At 40.0% G+C, this 16,871-nt stretch overlaps 1 protein-coding gene across 1 annotated transcript; it reads left to right on the forward strand.

Annotated features, from left to right (window-relative positions):
- Positions 1–1,374: 1,374 nt before the first annotated feature.
- pip4k2ca (phosphatidylinositol-5-phosphate 4-kinase, type II, gamma a) lies at positions 1,375–16,667 on the forward strand. Its single transcript, XM_085443759.1, has 10 exons — positions 1,375–1,847; positions 3,810–3,907; positions 4,165–4,261; positions 4,644–4,790; positions 11,953–12,099; positions 12,360–12,398; positions 12,510–12,623; positions 12,889–13,153; positions 14,133–14,236; positions 14,629–16,667. Exons 1-10 carry the CDS (start codon positions 1,689–1,691, stop codon positions 14,707–14,709), a joined length of 1,251 nt encoding a protein of 416 aa, XP_085299885.1. The 5' UTR covers positions 1,375–1,688; the 3' UTR covers positions 14,710–16,667.
- Positions 16,668–16,871: the final 204 nt, after the last annotated feature.

A 16,871-nucleotide genomic window follows, 5' to 3' on the forward strand; every position in this document is an offset into this window, starting at 1 on the left:
GTGTATCAGATCTGTTTTATCAGAGCATTCTACAGATGCTCAGTCAGATTGGGATCCACATAGTTTGGCGAAAAGAGCACATATTTATGCTGAAAAATGCCAGTGTTAGTAAGGTATCACAAAACCATTTGAACCAATGACATCAGTAGGTTCAAATGGGACAGGCTACTGAAAGAAATTCTCTAATGATAATCAGAAACAATCCATGGAGTCTGCCCATTTCTAAATTTCCACAGAAATTAAGAGCTGAAAATTGTATTACGCTTGGATAAACCCCCTTGAAATGTCCAAACAACATTTATAAAACAAGTGATAAATTACACTAACTTCTTTCAGCCACAATACATAATGATTCGTTCTCAAACCTGTCAAAATGTGGGCCAGTTCTCCGAAGATATCAACACAAGAACTGATTCTGCATCAGCACTGGCACCACAATGGTGGAATAAATAGAATTTCAGCTGGTTTTGAGGAATCTGCTTTATGCAGCAGAACCTGGAGAAGAAGAAAAATCATGACAGAAAAAAATCTGTATGTTATTCTGTGTGTTTTTATGGCAATCACCCACAACTCTGTCTACTACAATTTGCACATTTACACCCTTATCAACCAATTAAAAGCCATCATATATTTACTGTGCTTGTTTTATTTTTTATGTCTGTTAACTGTAATTACAAAGTCATTTTTATTTTACTCTATTTTTTATTAAATAGCTAAAGACATTAAAAATAGCAACACTACTTTATTGCATTAAAACAGCTGTATTATATTATAATACTAATCTTTATTGTGCCATATTCATATTCACACACACACACACACACACACACACACACACACACACACACACACACACACACACACACACACACACAATATTTTTTGTTATTTGTCATAATTATTATTATTACATCTTCAACTTATTCTTTTGTTCTCCACCTATACATTTTTCTCAATTTTCCTTAATTTTTTTTAAGGAAACACTGCACACCTAGCTGAAATATGCCAAGTTTTTGGATAATTGCTCTTTAGCACAGAAGAGGATTAGAGCCACTAGGAGAGAAAAAGTGGGGATGTCTTATTTTTTTTCAGATTTCTGAAAATGACTGAAAAACTGGAGAACTGTTGCTCAAAACCACTTGAAAAAACTTTATTCTAAAGTTTGGCTGCCTAGAAGCAAAATATAAAGAAATGAAGGCTGTTTCAAGACTTTTGCACATTACTATATATCAGTATTAAGATAATATTTACTCTCATTTTCAGATCTATGACAGAGATGAATTAACATTTGATATGATCCAGTTTTTAAGAAACCGTATCCAACTGACGGAGAAATTAATCGTACACTGACCACGTGGTCTATAATAACACAGGTGGGCTCGAGGGGGCGGTGGTGGACTGTCTGTCAGTGATTACATGGACCTGTGAAGTCACGCTTGGGTGAAGTTAGTAATGATTCATCTCCTCGGTTTAAACGTTAAGCGGTGCTCTGGGGAAACAGCGTCAGTCTGACACCAGCTGAGCGGGTCTGGTGACCTTTAGTTGTTGCGAGCCTGGACAGAACAGCGCGAGGAAGGTTAGCCGCTTTAGCTTGAGAGCTCCGGGTGACGGCAGCCGTCAGGAAGAGGCGTCACCGCCCGCACCAGCGCCAGTCGGAGCAGGGCACAAGGGGGAGACGGTCTGCGGCTATGGCTGCCCTCGGTAACACGGGGGCTACCTCCAGTCCTATGGTGATCCTGGCGCCCAAAACGAAGACGAAGAAGAAGCACTTCGTGCAGCAGAAGGTGAAGGTGTTCCGGGCTAGCGACCCCGTGCTGAGCGTCTTCATGTGGGGCGTTAATCACTCGGTGAGTCGGTGTTAGCTAACGTATCACTAAATGCTAATGTTGGTGCTAACTCAGTGTTAGCATGAAAGCTAGCCAGAGTACAGGTAACATCCCCGAACAGGTGAGGGTGTTAGATCGAAATCCGTCTGGTTGAGTGACAGTACACGTTCACCTGGAGAAGAACACGGATGTTTACAGAGCTGCACAAACGGTGGGAACTTGTTTTGCGGCACACGGGGCTGAAAGGTCTTTATAGTCGTACAGTTTATTTACAAAGCAGGTAAATGTGATTCTGTCCTGCTGAAGTTTCTCACGAGTGAAAATCATTCACATAAAATCCTGGCTAAAGAATTCCCGGTGTAGTTTAATATTCATGAACTTTCAGATGTATATATTATTTGAAGGGGTCACAACACCTGTCACAATTTCTACATAACAGATGAATGAATGGCATAAACAAACATAAAAGACAAGTATACATTAATGCAAGAACATTCAAACTTGGCACATACGGGGCTATAAGACCACAGAAACCATCTGTGTTTTGACAGCCTAAAATTAAAATGTTCATATTTCAAGATCTGTTTGAATTCCCCCTTTAAATGTGTCAAGCAGGGGAAATCAGGGTGGTTTTAGTCTGTTGTGTTTGGGTGGGGCGCTAGAAATAAAGGATAGGGAACTGATGAGATGAAAACTGGAAGTTTGAGCAGCTGACTACTAAAATAAAGTAATCTCTCTCTGAGATCACTGTCTCTCCTTCCACGCTATCCCAGCATCGCTGTATGATGACTTGTATAGGGTGAAGATCCTCACTTAAAGTCTGCATGTGGCTCAGTCTGTAAATCTTTTGTGCATATCTCAAAATGCTTACAAATACAAAAGGTGCATCTTTGTGGGTGGGGTGCACATGACCTCACAGGTTTCCTTCAGTATTGCCACACTGATCGGTCAGTTCCTGTAAAGAAACAAAAAAAAAATAGAACTGTGTAAATGAACAGATTCCTGGTAGAAAGCATTGTTACGTTCTAAAAAACTCCACTTGAAGGTTAAACGTGCTGAATCATGCAGAAACTCTGACACAGCTGTCAAATAATGACCACATCTTAACAATAACAGCCTTTAAATTTCAACTAAAATATTGGAAACACGTTACAGCTCAAATGTCTTATTCTTCTTTTTATTCTTGTCCTACTGTTCAATGAACGTGATGGGCTGCTGAGCATTTTCTTCTTGGAGCTATTGGTGGATGCGTTAATTTATAAACCGCACTCCATGTTTTATTCAGTAGGACCTGAAACTAGTGAATGAGCCCATAAAGTCATGAAGAAGGTGTTTGCTGAGGTCACAGAGCAAATTAGCTGAGATCCATGCAGACTTTGTGCCCCAAAGTTTGCCTGTGGTTTTGAGTAACAAGAGGATTGCTCCACTCTATACTTCATTTATAAAAGTAGCTCATTCTTAACTACAAATAATATTTTTAAAAAAGTGTCAGATTGAAAGAAATTTTTGAAAAGTAATGAAGTAATTCTAAACTAAACATTTGATGCTGCTTTAATCCAAGATATCAGCAATCTGGTGCTTTTTCTCTTCTTACATGAAAGACATTTGATGGCCTCATTTTGGATTCTCTTAAAATGATTAATGAGCCGCTTTAGTTGTGCAACATCAGAAAACTGACAAGTCCCCACAGTGCTGTCTTACAGCTTGAGAGTTACAAATGTTTGTTTTCTAAATCTCTTCTAAAAATCTCTTCTTATTGCCTGACTTGTTTTCTCTTCATTTGGCTTGTTTCTTGTCATTTTCAAGTATTTTTAATCATTTTCTTTTGAATGGTTAATGCATTTTTAATCTTTCTGTGAAGCCCATTGTAACATTAAGATCAGTTGTCTTTCATTGCTTGTAAAAACAAAATGATATTTGTCAGTTGTGGGTTTATTTCAGACACTGAATTCTGTTTAATGATTGCCTCTTTTTTTTCTGCAGATTAATGATCTCAACCAGGTGCCTGTTCCCGTCATGCTGCTGCCCGATGACTTCAAAGCCAACACTAAGATCAAAGTCAACAACCACCTCTTCAACAAGTAAGACTCAGAAATGAGCACATTTTCACATGGAACAGATTGAAATTTATAACTAGTCAAGTGAAAATGTAACTTGCTGACCCCTTGAAGCGTTTGAGAAACTACAAAAAAACCCATCGGGGTATAAATCAGTGATAAGACTGGATGTTTGTGTTGGGCTGTAGAGCTGGACAAATGTTTTGGAGCTGAAATTTAGTGAGAAATAAGTCATGTTTGTCTTGGAATGAGTTAAGTTTCCTAACTGCTTCCTCTCACAGGGAAAACCTCCCAGGACATTTCAAGTTCAAAGAATACTGCCCTCAGGTCTTTCGAAATCTAAGGGAACGGTTTGGTATTGAGGATCTGGACTATCAGGTGTGTAAAGTTGAGTCGTTGGCTGGTGATCACTGATGATACTGTTGAATGGCGCATTCAAAACAAATATGAAGTTTTTGCCTGGCTCGAGTACAAACAGTCTGCGCAGCGAAGAGAATTGACCTGAATTTGCTTTGGGCTACACAAAGACAGCAAGTATTAGTTGTAAATCTCCTGGCACCACCGACAATCAGAAATGGAGGATGGCTGTACTGAAGCCATTTGAGAGGCGGAGCTTTCATTGGTGGTACTGCATGTTTGGGGCGAATGCACCATAAGGGATGATCGTAGCTTGTTTTCATAAAAAATGACTGAAATTACTTCTTGTCTTTAGTACTTTACTAAAGATGAGTGCCTGTGCTAACCCGTGTGACGTTTCCAGGTGTCACTGACTCGCAGCCCACCTTTCAGCGTTGATGATCAGGGAGAAGGCCTGCTCCTTAACTCTTATGACCGGACGCTGGTGGTTAAGCAGATCTCCAGCGAGGATGTGGCAGACATGCACAACATCCTGTCAGAGTATCACCAGGTATGGTTATAGCATTGTGTGTGTGTGTGTGTGTGTGTGTGTGTGTGTGTGTGTGTGTGTGTGTGTGTGTGTGTCTCAGGTCAGCCAAACTAGTGATGTCTGCAGGCCATTTAGACGTGTAGAAAGCTTTTCTGGCCTGCCCAAACCTTTAATTACAACTCTGATCAGCACACGTCATTTTTAAATCCCATGGCTTTATTTTCTTAGTTCTTTCTCTTCCAAGTGTAATTATTTATAGTATTTTATGACATTTAAAACTTTTTTTTTTAAAGATTATTTACCTTGTTTTCCTGGCTTGAGATTAAATTTCATGGAAGCACTGGTCTGCATATAGTTGAGGCTTAAGAGTCTGTGTTGGCTCACCTTACAGAAGGCTTTGGCTTTTCCTGTTATTAACAAAACTGTATTTAAATCCTCCCAGCTAGTTTCCCAGACTTGGATTAAACCTAAGACTAACACTAAAAGAAAGGTTTGAACATTGCAGTTGCTTTTATTCTAGGGCTAGGCTTATGGCATGTCTGGTAAACTAAGCCTTGGGTGACAAAAATTGTATATGCAGGATAAAAAGTTTATTTATTGTTAATAAGTTTACACGCCACATTTGTTTGTGGCATGTGGCTTGTTTGTTTGTTGTTTGATGGTTACTTTTAAAGGGTCTCTGCCTTGTTGTGTGGAACCAGTAAATGGTATTTGTATAGCGCTTTACTAGTCCCCAAGGACCCCAAAGCGCTTTACACATTCAGTCATCCACCCATTCACACACACATTCACAGTGTCTCGCCCAAGGACACAATGACCTTCTGATTACAAGGCGAACTCCCAACTCCTGAGCCACGATCGCCCCAGTGTCATTAACTGAAGTAGCTAAAGCCTGTCTGAAATGTAACTACACGTTACATTGCGCGAGTTCTAGTCAAGTCTGACGCACTTAGCCATTTCCGGTCCAAATGCCTCTTCAGATCATATTTAGATAAATACTTGCACAACACTGGCAGTTAAATGGGTGTAAATTCCTTCAACTATGATCGAGTGATTAGTTACAGGTGTTAACATACCATCTAGGTAACAATGAGAAACAGATTTACTAGCAGTTAGTTTCTAAGTTTAACAATAAACGAAATTCCAAAAACCAAAACCCAAGTGGTTTAAGGGACTATTTTTGTCTTTCTTAAGACACACACGCGTACAAACAGACAAAAGCCTGTGTGGTTCTGTGAGATTAGATCCTCCTGTACCAACACATGCAGAGCCAAAGATGGCTGCAGGTGTCTGTCAGAAAGCCTGTGTAGAGTTCCTTCAAAACAAAAATGAAAATGAGGTCCAGCCAGGTAAAGTTAACACAACACAGGTCTGTGACAACTCTGCGCAGCTATTTCAGGTATTTGAGATGAGATGCGATCTTTGAAGAGTTGGTGAAGAGTTCAGTGGAAATCAAAGTGGTTTTGCCTGAAGTCCTACATTCCTATTGACTACAGCTAATATCAACAAGACAACAATGGCAATGTCTGTTGCAAGTTTTATGGTTTTGGTTAAATGGTTTCAATAAAAATACACTCTGAAGGTCAGTGACGTACAGCCCTATAAATGCTGATGAGCAGATTAGTCAATGTATACCTGTGGTGTATCAGAGATAACACTATCCACACACTCAAGTCAGTGACTAATATGATGTTGCATGGTTAGAGTAATTTGTTGCAGAAAAGTAGCATTACTAGGGAGAGTCACTGATCAATAAGTGACTCTAGTTGTATGGTTTGATCTGCCATGACAGGAGACGGCCGATTAGCCTCTAAATCATATTCTCATTAGACTGAGCTACGGCCGACATGTGCCTCTCGGAAACAAGCGTGGTTGTTAGAAAGTGTAAATACCTGAATTCAATTCAATTCAATTCAATTTTATTTATATAGCGTCAAATCACAACAGTCGCCTCAAGGCGTTTAATATTGTACAGTAGATCGTACAATAATAGATACAGAGAAAAACCCAACAATCATATGACCCCCTATGAGCAAGCACTTTGGCGACAGTGGGAAGGAAAAACTCCCTTTTAACAGGAAGAAACCTCCGACAGAACCAGGCTCAGGGAGGGGATAAAAGGGATACAAAAAACATGCTGTGGAAGAGAGCCAGAGGTTAATAGCAGATATGATTCAATGCAGAGAGGTCTATTAACACATAGTGAGTGAGAAAGGTGACTGAAAAGGAAAAACTCAATGCATTATGGGAATCCCCTGGCAGCCTAACTAAGGGGGGATTCAGGGTCACCTGGTCCAGCCCTAACTATATGCTTTAGCAAAAAGGAAAGTTTGAAGCCTAATCTTAAAAGTAGAGATAGTGTCTGTCTCCCGAATCCAACCTGGAAGCTGGTTCCACAGAAGAGGGGCCCGAAAACTGAATGCTCTCGCTCCCATTCTACTTTTAAATACTCTAGTAAGTATTTAAAAGTATATAAACCTTTGATTTGACTCTGAAAAAAATGAGGATATGAATTCAGTTGTTCTTGTTTGCGTCTTCCTCATCGTGCAGCAGCCAGTACTATCCCCACGCAGCCATTTGCCTGTTAATTTTGCATCTCCTTTACTTCAGAGAAGTCCAGACTCTCCTATGACGGCTGGTTTTTGTGATCAAGCTAGTTTTGAAAACACAGCGCTGTTAAATAAGCCTTGTTCTCATTAAAAAATAAGAACATTAAAATGGTGAGTTAAACAAGATTATGACATGATAGTGAGAGAGCCGAATGATATCTCTGTGTGAAAGCTGAGAGTTTTTAAGCTGACAGTGTTTGTGCTTTTTTTCATTCAGGTGGAGAATATAGTTATTTTATGCAACTAATGCTTAAGATTTGTTTTTGTTTTTTTTGTTTTTTAAATCTTTTTCAAACCCATCCTGTTTGTGGATCACAAAATTGAATTCATAAACATTCTTTTCTGAGGAACAGAGTTTATTTGATATTGTAAATGTCAGTTAATATTTAACTGGTGACACACATTCTTAGCAAAAACAAACAAACAAAAAATTATATATATATATATATGTTATTAAAACCCGATTCTTTGATCCCCATGATAGAACAGAGAAAACCCGACTCATAGTGGTCAAAACATTTATAATTCTTTATTCAATCATCTTCCGGAAGAGAGAGCCCTGCACAGCCCAACGCCAGTTGCAGGATCTCTAACATTAGAATCATAAAATGTGTCTCATATAGGTGTTATTTTGGTACTTTACATGTCACACAGTTTCAACAACTCCTTATATGGTACAAGTTCCTCTTTTCTGTCTGGCTTCCCGTATTTATTAATATGCTTGTATAGCTCTACACTAACTTCCTGTTTTCAGTCTGGCTGAGCACTTAGTTTGTGAGTCAAACAGACAATGTAGATGTCAGGGCCTTTTATTGTGAAAGGAAGAAACAGGAAGAAGCCCTTTCTGAACGTTGATAGAACAGGTATTGGATTTTAATAATAAGAAGACAGCTGAGCGAACACTAATTTTAGTTAAGTTTATGCAAATTCATGTCAAAACAAAGTTAGACCAATTCGAAGGCTGACTTGCTTCATATTATCTTTTTTCCCATCCATCCATTTTCTTTCAATTATCCAGTTTAGGGTCAGACTTCAACCTTTTTCTAGTGTCATAGGGTGAGGGGCACATCAAGAGACTTTTAACCTCACATCTTTACTGAAAGATCACGTTTCCTTCAACAGTAATCTGCTGAGAAGCTGCAGGAAGAGTGACATTAATAAAAGGGTGACATGCAAGTTGGAGACTGTCCCAGTTGTTTCTTTTTCATCCTGCAGTGCAACTATAAATAAACCTCCCCATGAGCATCTTGAGTCCTTTCTGCCTGCTGCTCATTCAGTCAGCCCGGAGTCTGTCTGTCCATCTCACCTCCTGTCTGCTTTCCTGAGCTGTGTGTCTGCTGCTGCGCGTGTCCTACTTCACGTATTTTCTGTCTCCTTCATTTGGACCTTTGCAGCTGAAAAAAACAAAAGCATTTGTCCTGGAGGTCTGGAAGTAAGCATTTCGTGCAGATTATGAAAACAACTATTTATAGATTTGGCAGCAGGCTGGTGCTGTGAGTTAGAAAATAATTTCTTATTGTCTTGAATCATCCTTGATGGAGATCCTGGATTTGATTTAAGGTGTTTCTCAGACACTCAGCCAGGCCGTTAACCTTCCTGTGGGCGGAAAGCCCAACTGGAAGACGATATCCTTCTGCAGACCAAAGCATTTCTCATCATCAAGGTTAGCCAAGGTTGTTTTTTTTTGTTTGTTTGTTTTTCTGTTACAGTCACAGGACACCTTTGCGCACAGGGCTGAACAAACACGCTATATTGTTGGTTTATTAAAGATATTCAAATGTTCATATCGCCACATCTGTGTTCATGTAAATATCAGAGTACATTTGAAGGGGAGATCAGAGCGGTGACATGCTTTCTTTCCTGTTTTGTTTGTTTACGTCAGGTTTTATTTGCCATTTGCCGTTCGGCCTGGTGGAGCTGAGTCATGTAGATGATTCAAAACTAGATCTCACTTCAGGCTAAACAGTCCACTGAGCAAACCTTTGGCTGCTTTGGGCTCTCGGTGGAATGTGTAGCCTGTGGTTGTGCAGCCTACATAAAAGTGCGAGGGAGATGAGGAAAATGGCAGCTCTGTTTCAGGACGTTTACTTCATTCAGCACTGAATGAACTCATTGTTTGTGCGTTCTGCATTTTAGTTTGTTTTGTAGATCAGTTTGTTTATTGTGAGTTTTCTGGAGGATATTTAACTTCTGTGCTACATTTTTAGCCTGCAGAACATTTGTTCGCTTGGACCGGGCATGAGAGCTTTGACTTTACTTTAGCATTACTCAAATTAATTTTGACAGTATTTTGGGTGAGGTTTTTTGGCAGGTGTAGGGATTTTGTCTTGAGGATCTGGTCTGTTGATGCTGTGATAGACTGGTGAGCTGTCTAGAGTGTACCTCGCCTCTCGCTCTACGACAAATGCGATGGGCTTCATTGGCTAAACGGTCAAAAATAGAAGGATTTTTATAGCAACATTTTTAAATGCATTGCAATAAAATTACATTATATTTGCTCGCACACATAGTAGTGTAGTCCTGTGTCTTCGTCAGCCAGTAGTAACAAAAGAGTGCAAAACAAACTGTCAAAAAGAGCATCAGCACAACAGTGATGTGCATCCAGAGAATGGGCAACTTTCTTGCTTCCAAATGTTTCCTGGCGCCTGTTTATAGTCAATCTGTTGACCAGATAGTCTTGGAAATGCAGATTAACATTTTATTTGAAGTAATCTGGAAACTCATGATATTTGTTTGTTGGGTAGGTATTTGCATTTTGGTTTGGGATAGTTTAAGCGTGCGCATCTGATCATCACGTCATTTCACCAGCTTTGTTGCTAGATAATGTTGTGATAATGAACAGTTGGCTGAACATGTGTCACTGGCTTCGGTTGGTGATGGAGAAAGCAAAGGTGATGCCTGTGATCACTTTGCATGTAAATCTTAACAGCACAGCTTCTGTGTGTGTAGTAATTTTAACAACACCTTCAAAACTTTAACCTCCCACACTGTAGACTCAATGAGCACTTTATTAGGAACGCATGTACACCCGCCTGTTCATGCAGTTATCTAAGAATGTTCTCTAGATACACTCCAGGGTGGGGCTGGTTGGGTGAGGCACCACCACATTGAGATGTTTTATATCCCACTGCTTATGGTGCATGTTTTCTTGGTGTGCCTCCAAACTGTTTTCATTTGTACACATTACAAGTTTTTCTTAACACAGATGGGAGCGGTTTACTGACTTAGCCATAATTTTGAAATGCTTGTGTGCCACAGTGAATCAAGTGAGTGTAAAATATGAAGGCTTCATGTAGTCAAGGCTTCAATTTGAACTTGAATTTGACACAACATTTATCGAGTTATGTATAAAAGTCATGCAGATAGCTGAGCTGAACAGAAAAGCATCCACATGTATGCAAGCTGCAGATCCTCTGACAGCCTCGTGGTCAGAAAATGGTGTTAGGACACAAAGAGAGATGTCTTTTTAACACTGTGAGCATCTATTGGTCTGATGGGACACTGAATGAGGCCAGTCTCAGGGAAGCATCTATTTTAACTGACTGCTATAGCGAGTGCTGAGCACAGCTAAAAGTCTGACCCTGATACACTCAGTAATTGGCCTCCATCACTTGTGAAGTTAACATTTGGGTTTGTTGATAATCTTTTGAGTTATCGATGCTAGATTTTTGGCCCATTCTCAAGTCAAAGCAATTGTTAATTCAGTAAAAATGATGGGCACTGTCATCTTACTACAGTGGGCGTGTCCTCTACCTACTGATGTGTGAATGAAACTCGATGCCTAAGTAAACACTTTGTAAACCACATTTGGTATATTGTTCTTAGGAAAGCTGCCGTTATGCACAGCTGCTGAAATAAGTTGTTCAACCGGTCTTAGTGCAAAGGTCTGTCTAACTTTAGTTTGTTGGTGATGGAGTACCAGATGAAAACAAGAAGTACTTCGAGTTTCAGCGTTTCCCATGCATGCTTGCGAGCCAGCCAGGCTTATTAATGACTGCCCAAGTATATTTTTGCTTGTTTTTTTATGTGTTTCCATCTCATGTTTTAAAAATTCAGTTGCTACTTACCAGCGGGGGGGGGGGAGGTCAGAGAGTAAGTTTACTTTATCCTGAGACATTTTGGCAGCCAAACCAAGACGATATTCCGGAAAATAGTTGGAAGTTTACCAGAGAAGCAAATAATGTTTGCATGCAAATCAGCGTAGGTACAACAAAGGATGGATCAGTAAGAAACAGGAGCAGACCAAGCATGACCCAAGTGTACAACACATAATGATGTGTCAGGGCTTTAAAGTTTATGATGAATCTCATTTCTCCACGAGAGACGATATGAAGCATTGCAAAGACCCTCAATTTAAATTTTCAGTTGAATTGAAATTGAGACATTGATCTCAATTTCTCCAGCACAGACATGAAACTAGAGTTATTAATCGCTCTTGCTTCAAAAGAGAGTTTGAATGTTTGAAGCTTTAACTTCAGTTTTTGTTCGTTGTGTTTGTGAAGTTGTTTCTGCCGTTGACATTAATCCTCCTTTTCCACCTGTCATGCAAATTCACAGTCATTTCCTCTTTGCAGCACATAGTGAAGTGTCACGGGAACACGCTGCTGCCACAGTTCCTGGGTATGTACCGCGTCACCGTGGACAGCGAGGAGACCTACCTGATGGTCATGAGGAACATGTTCAGCCACAGACTGGTGGTGCACAGGAAGTACGACCTCAAGGTGAAGAGGAACTGCATGGCAGTCTGACCTTTTTTTTTTTTTTTTAATCACTGCTTCTCATCAGTGATTCACAAATTAATGAGGAAGTCGTGCTAGTTTCCACAAGTTGAGATTTTGGAAATGGTCCAAATTTATTCATGATTTTATTAGAAAAACAAAATGATTATCCGTTTAATTTAGTGTTTTGCTCTTTAAGATGGTCTCTCACTCTTTCTGTTTGATGTGTCAGTGGTAATATTAAAAGCAGTTTCTCTTTGTAGGGCTCTCTGGTGGATCGGGAAGCAAGCGACAAAGAAAGGGTAAAAGAAACCTCTTCCTTTGTCCTCTTTTCATATCATTATGTTGTTTTCTGTCTTATCTCAAAGCCAAGAGTCCTCCTGAGATGTATAATTTATTAATTTACCCCGAAGGTCAAAGAGCTCCCTACCTTCAAAGACATGGACTTCAGGAACAACATGCAGAAGGTTTATGTGACTGAGGAGGAGAAGGAAAAGTTCATGGAGAAGCTAAACAGAGATGTCGAGGTGGGTGAGCGGTTTTGTTGTTGTTGTTGTTGTTTCTCTCCTCTGCCACACAGTGGCAGTATCAGCCTGCTGAGGTTGCTCCTCTGTTGCTGCTTAGGAAATATTAAATGTATTTACTTAAATTACTAGTGAAGGAGGAGAAGTTTCAGTTTTATGAGGAAATTGCAGATCTATCGTGTTTTAAGAGTTTGAAAATCGAAGTAGGTATTCTTTTTAAGCTTGGTTATAAAAGCCTTTTAGAAAACACTGTCCTCTCCTCGCTCAGTTTCTAGTGAGGCTGAAGATCATGGACTACAGCCTGCTGCTCGGCATCCACGACATCGGCCGAGCTGAACGGGAGGAGGAGGAGTGTGAGGAAGAGGTCAAAGAGGAAGATCCGGAGGCAGAAAACGGCCTTGCACCGGGTCCTACGGTGGGCTCTTATGGCAACTCTCCGGAGGGAATCGCTGGTTACATGTCCTCCGTCAAGCCTCTGGGGCCCGGGGAGTTCGACCCCTACGTGGACGTGTATGCAGTTAGGAGCTGCCCAGGTGAATACTGGTGGGGAGGGGATGCTTAAACCTGAAAGTTAGCTGACTGCATTGATCAAACCAGTACCAGTGACTGTTTTCTGTCTTCATTTTATTTTTTAAACCAACACCAACCGTTTGTTTCTACATGTTTTGAGTCATTGTGTGATGAATCAATCAGTGCCTCACAATCAGCCGATTGTCTCTGCCATGCAAAATTATGTTGTCGTGCTATAAATAGTTTATGAGCTCCAGGCTCCAAAGTACATGGGGGTGGGTTTAGCACTCAAGCTGGTTTATTTCTCCCAGCATTTTTGAGCCAGAGCAGGAGACGGTCGTGTAATATTTAGGGATTAAAATAAACATCTGTTTAAAACTTGCACCTTAACTTGTTTTTGTATTCTGCGATTTGTTGTGTGGCGAACTTTGAGCGTGAGTATTATGGGATGTGTCATAGTTCAAATACTACTGCACCAGTTTAAAGGCTATGACACAGAGGACGGTGACTTTTTTTACCTGTCTTATTCCTGTCTGGAGAAAACTACCAAAGGTCATATCAAGATGTCAGAAGGTGGCATATGAAATGTCTCCTTTTTACCCGTTTTCTCCAACCAGGCAGGTTGTCTGTTGTTTGAGAATAATTTTTGAAGAAAGTCATATTCTAATCCTTGTAATTGTTGTTTATTGCTGTGAAAAGGAGAAACATGTTCTGTGTAACAGCCTGGAGATATCACCCTGACAACTTTAGATCCTGAAGAAATCTTTTTGGAAGTTGAGCCTGGTGTTTCAGATTTGGTTGATTTTCTTTTATTCAGTGTAAAAAAAGAAGAAAAGCCTTTTACAAATGACTGTAATGTAATAATATAGCTGTAGTGGTTCTAATTTTAATATCTGAACAGGGAGCTTTTGGTTTGATGCTTTTTAAATGAGACCTGTGACTACTGCTGTCACCACAAGCCTGGTAAAATAACCCAGATTGTTCTCTGCCTTTTAATCTCAGGAGCCCCTCAGAGGGAGGTCTACTTCATGGGCCTGATTGACGTGCTCACGCAGTATGACACCAAGAAGAAAGCCGCTCATGCAGCAAAAACTGTCAAACACGGGGTGAGTAGCACAAGAGAGGTGGAGGGCTGCTGTCAGCCGCTCGAAACACTCTGCTGTACCCGTACGGAGGTCGAGAAATTTACAGATGAAGCTGGTCGCTTAGATTATTGTAATTCCTTGTTTACTTGCTTATAATGCCTCCCTGAAACGACTGCAGGGTGTTCAGAATGCTGCTGCTAGGCTTTTGACAAAGTATCCCAAATACTCGCATGCCACTCCCCTGCTGATCCAACTGCAGTGTCTCCCTGTTAAGTTCAGGGTCCATTTTCTGCTTCGGTGAAGCATTTTGTGATTTTTATCTTGAAAGGTGCTATATAAATAAAATGTTACTTTACTTACTTACTGACAATGTTATGTATTTATTTGTTCCCCCCTCTCTCTCTGTGTTCCAGGCTGGTGCTGAAATCTCCACAGTCCACCCCGAGCAATACGCCAAAAGGTTTCGTGATTTCATCTCAAACATATTTGCGTAACACTGCCACAGGTCGATCCAATTGAGAGCTAAAAGTCTTCTACTATAGACTAAAAGTAGTATGCACACACACAGGTCATTCTTTAGAGTTGATGATCTGAGGCAAGACTTAAGTTGTAGCAATATAATATACTACTTCTGATGCATATATTTATTTTTAAGATGTATTTCTGTAGATGTTAACACTTAATGAATTAACTCTGGAGCAATAGGGTACCTGCTGTTGATCAGTGTTGAAAGTGTTAAACTGCATCTGTGTAAGTTCAGATATTATGTCTCTTTCCTCTGCTTTACTTTGGTTTTCCAGCTGTGAACTTAACTTAGATTGATTAAACTTTTGCTTTTGCAGAGGATTAGATGAGAACACTAATTTCATGTGTTAAATAAATAGGAGATGTTGGCTTAAATAGAATAAAGGAAGTAGAGGGGAATGGGTTTCATAGCTCTTTCCAAAAGTAACAAAAATCTGCTTATATGCACCTCTAAAGCACCACAGAGGTAACCTTGTGGTTAACATCTCTGGGTTGGACGATAACTGCTGATTGACGATACATTTGGAGATGAGAGGTTTCTGTGTGAACGATCCATCAGTATCTGAGTGTAACGACTCAGATTGAGGCAGACTTGAGGCACCACATCAAGTCTGCTTTACAGATACCCCCCCCAAAAAATGTCAATGAGGTTTATTTCAAGCAAAAATGCTATTCAAAATTGTCCCAAATCTCGGTTTATTGAACTGGGCTCAAATCTGGTGACTGTGAAGGCCGTAGCATAAGATTTGCATCATTCTCACGAGAGAATTCAGCGAACCCTTGTGCTCTGTGGAAGGAGGCGCTGCTATCAGGAGAAATACTTCATCACATGAAAAGACAGAAATCAGTCAGAAGAGTTTAGTTTTGACTTGCAGTGATGCTTTCATGTCAGTCAACTCACAGACTGCATACACCCCATCTGATCTTAAATGGCTCAGTAAAATAATAACCTAGTTAAAAAAAATCTACAAAAGATGTATATCTCTTTTTTTTAAATAGATTTTTAAATACATGATAAAACCACAACTTCATTTTCTTAGATGGTTTTTGTCATTGATGAGGTTTAGAGGTGCCAGTAGGCAGATGTTCTCTCGGCAACAAAACATATTCCCTACACCCTGTGAGCTTAATGAAGATTGGTATTAAATGCAGTAGTACACTAGGTTCTGCACTTGAAGAATATTATTATTTATGGATATATGGACGCCATTTGATTTCCAGTGCCAAATGTGTGGGATCAAAGCTTTATAAAAGCAGGATTTGCACTTTGAATGAGTGTTTTGCTGCTGAGCAGGTAAATGAAACGCAGTTTGAGCAGATCAAATGCTGATTTCCACCAAAGCCTCCATTATTCTCATCATTAAAATGTGTAGAGCAACGTTGTCACAGTTAAACGACCAGAAAGAAGAAAATAGAAAGCATATGGGACGATTTGGCCTGCACACATCTCTTAGCCTGTTAGGATATTCGGTAGTTTGAAGGTGATTTATGAAGGTGCAAATATTTAAGGATCATTTCTGCCTTTTAAAAAAAATCATGTGTTTTTGATGTTGTTGTTGTTGTTGTAAAATAAATATGAAAACAGCTTCTGAGAATGAGCCCATCCGTCATGATTCTGACTCCTGGTGTAGTATTTTGTGTGTTAAAATGACCGATATGAGTCACAGTAGCATTAGGATTATGAAGTATCATGTGTGTAATGTAATGGTATTTGAGATTTAGTGATGACCAGAGTACCGTGTGAAACATTCTGGATATAAACACTACATTTCAGTCGCTCAGCCTTACAGCAGTGGGATATTAAACAGCATTCCTGAACAGTGACAGGGCAGTGATACTCTCTGTATGATGCCTCATCTACTCCATGATTGCACATGTATTTTTACAAATCAGCTTTTGGACCAAAATATATTTTACCAAGAATTTCTGGAAAGTGTTCGACTCATCATTCTTGTGTAATTGTGTAACTCTGTGTGCGTGCGTGTTGGTGTGTGTGTGGGTGAGGGGAGAGCTGTATGCTCACTATCTCAACTTCTAAATGTAAAAAAAATTTGATAAAATGAGGGAGGGGGGGGGGAAGATTTGAGGTTCTACGGTTTCAGCTGCTCCTTTTAGGAGTTGCCACAGCAGA

The sequence above is a fragment of the Copadichromis virginalis genome, linkage group LG20, assembly GCF_057382275.1.
Source record: "Copadichromis virginalis isolate Kocher_CV1m ecotype Utaka linkage group LG20, C_Virginalis_male_GT1.1, whole genome shotgun sequence".
In the NCBI taxonomy this organism is placed as follows: domain Eukaryota; kingdom Metazoa; phylum Chordata; class Actinopteri; order Cichliformes; family Cichlidae; genus Copadichromis; species Copadichromis virginalis.

Excerpts from the sequence above, each read along its gene's own strand:
- pip4k2ca (XM_085443759.1), top strand. The coding sequence starts at position 1,689 with ATGGCTGCCCTCGGTAACACGGGGGCTACCTCCAGTCCTATGGTGATC. Across the intron at positions 1,848-3,809 it reads TGTGGGGCGTTAATCACTCG|ATTAATGATCTCAACCAGGT; the intron begins GTGAGTCGGTGT and ends TTTTTTCTGCAG. Across the intron at positions 4,791-11,952 it reads TCCTGTCAGAGTATCACCAG|CACATAGTGAAGTGTCACGG; the intron begins GTATGGTTATAG and ends TCCTCTTTGCAG.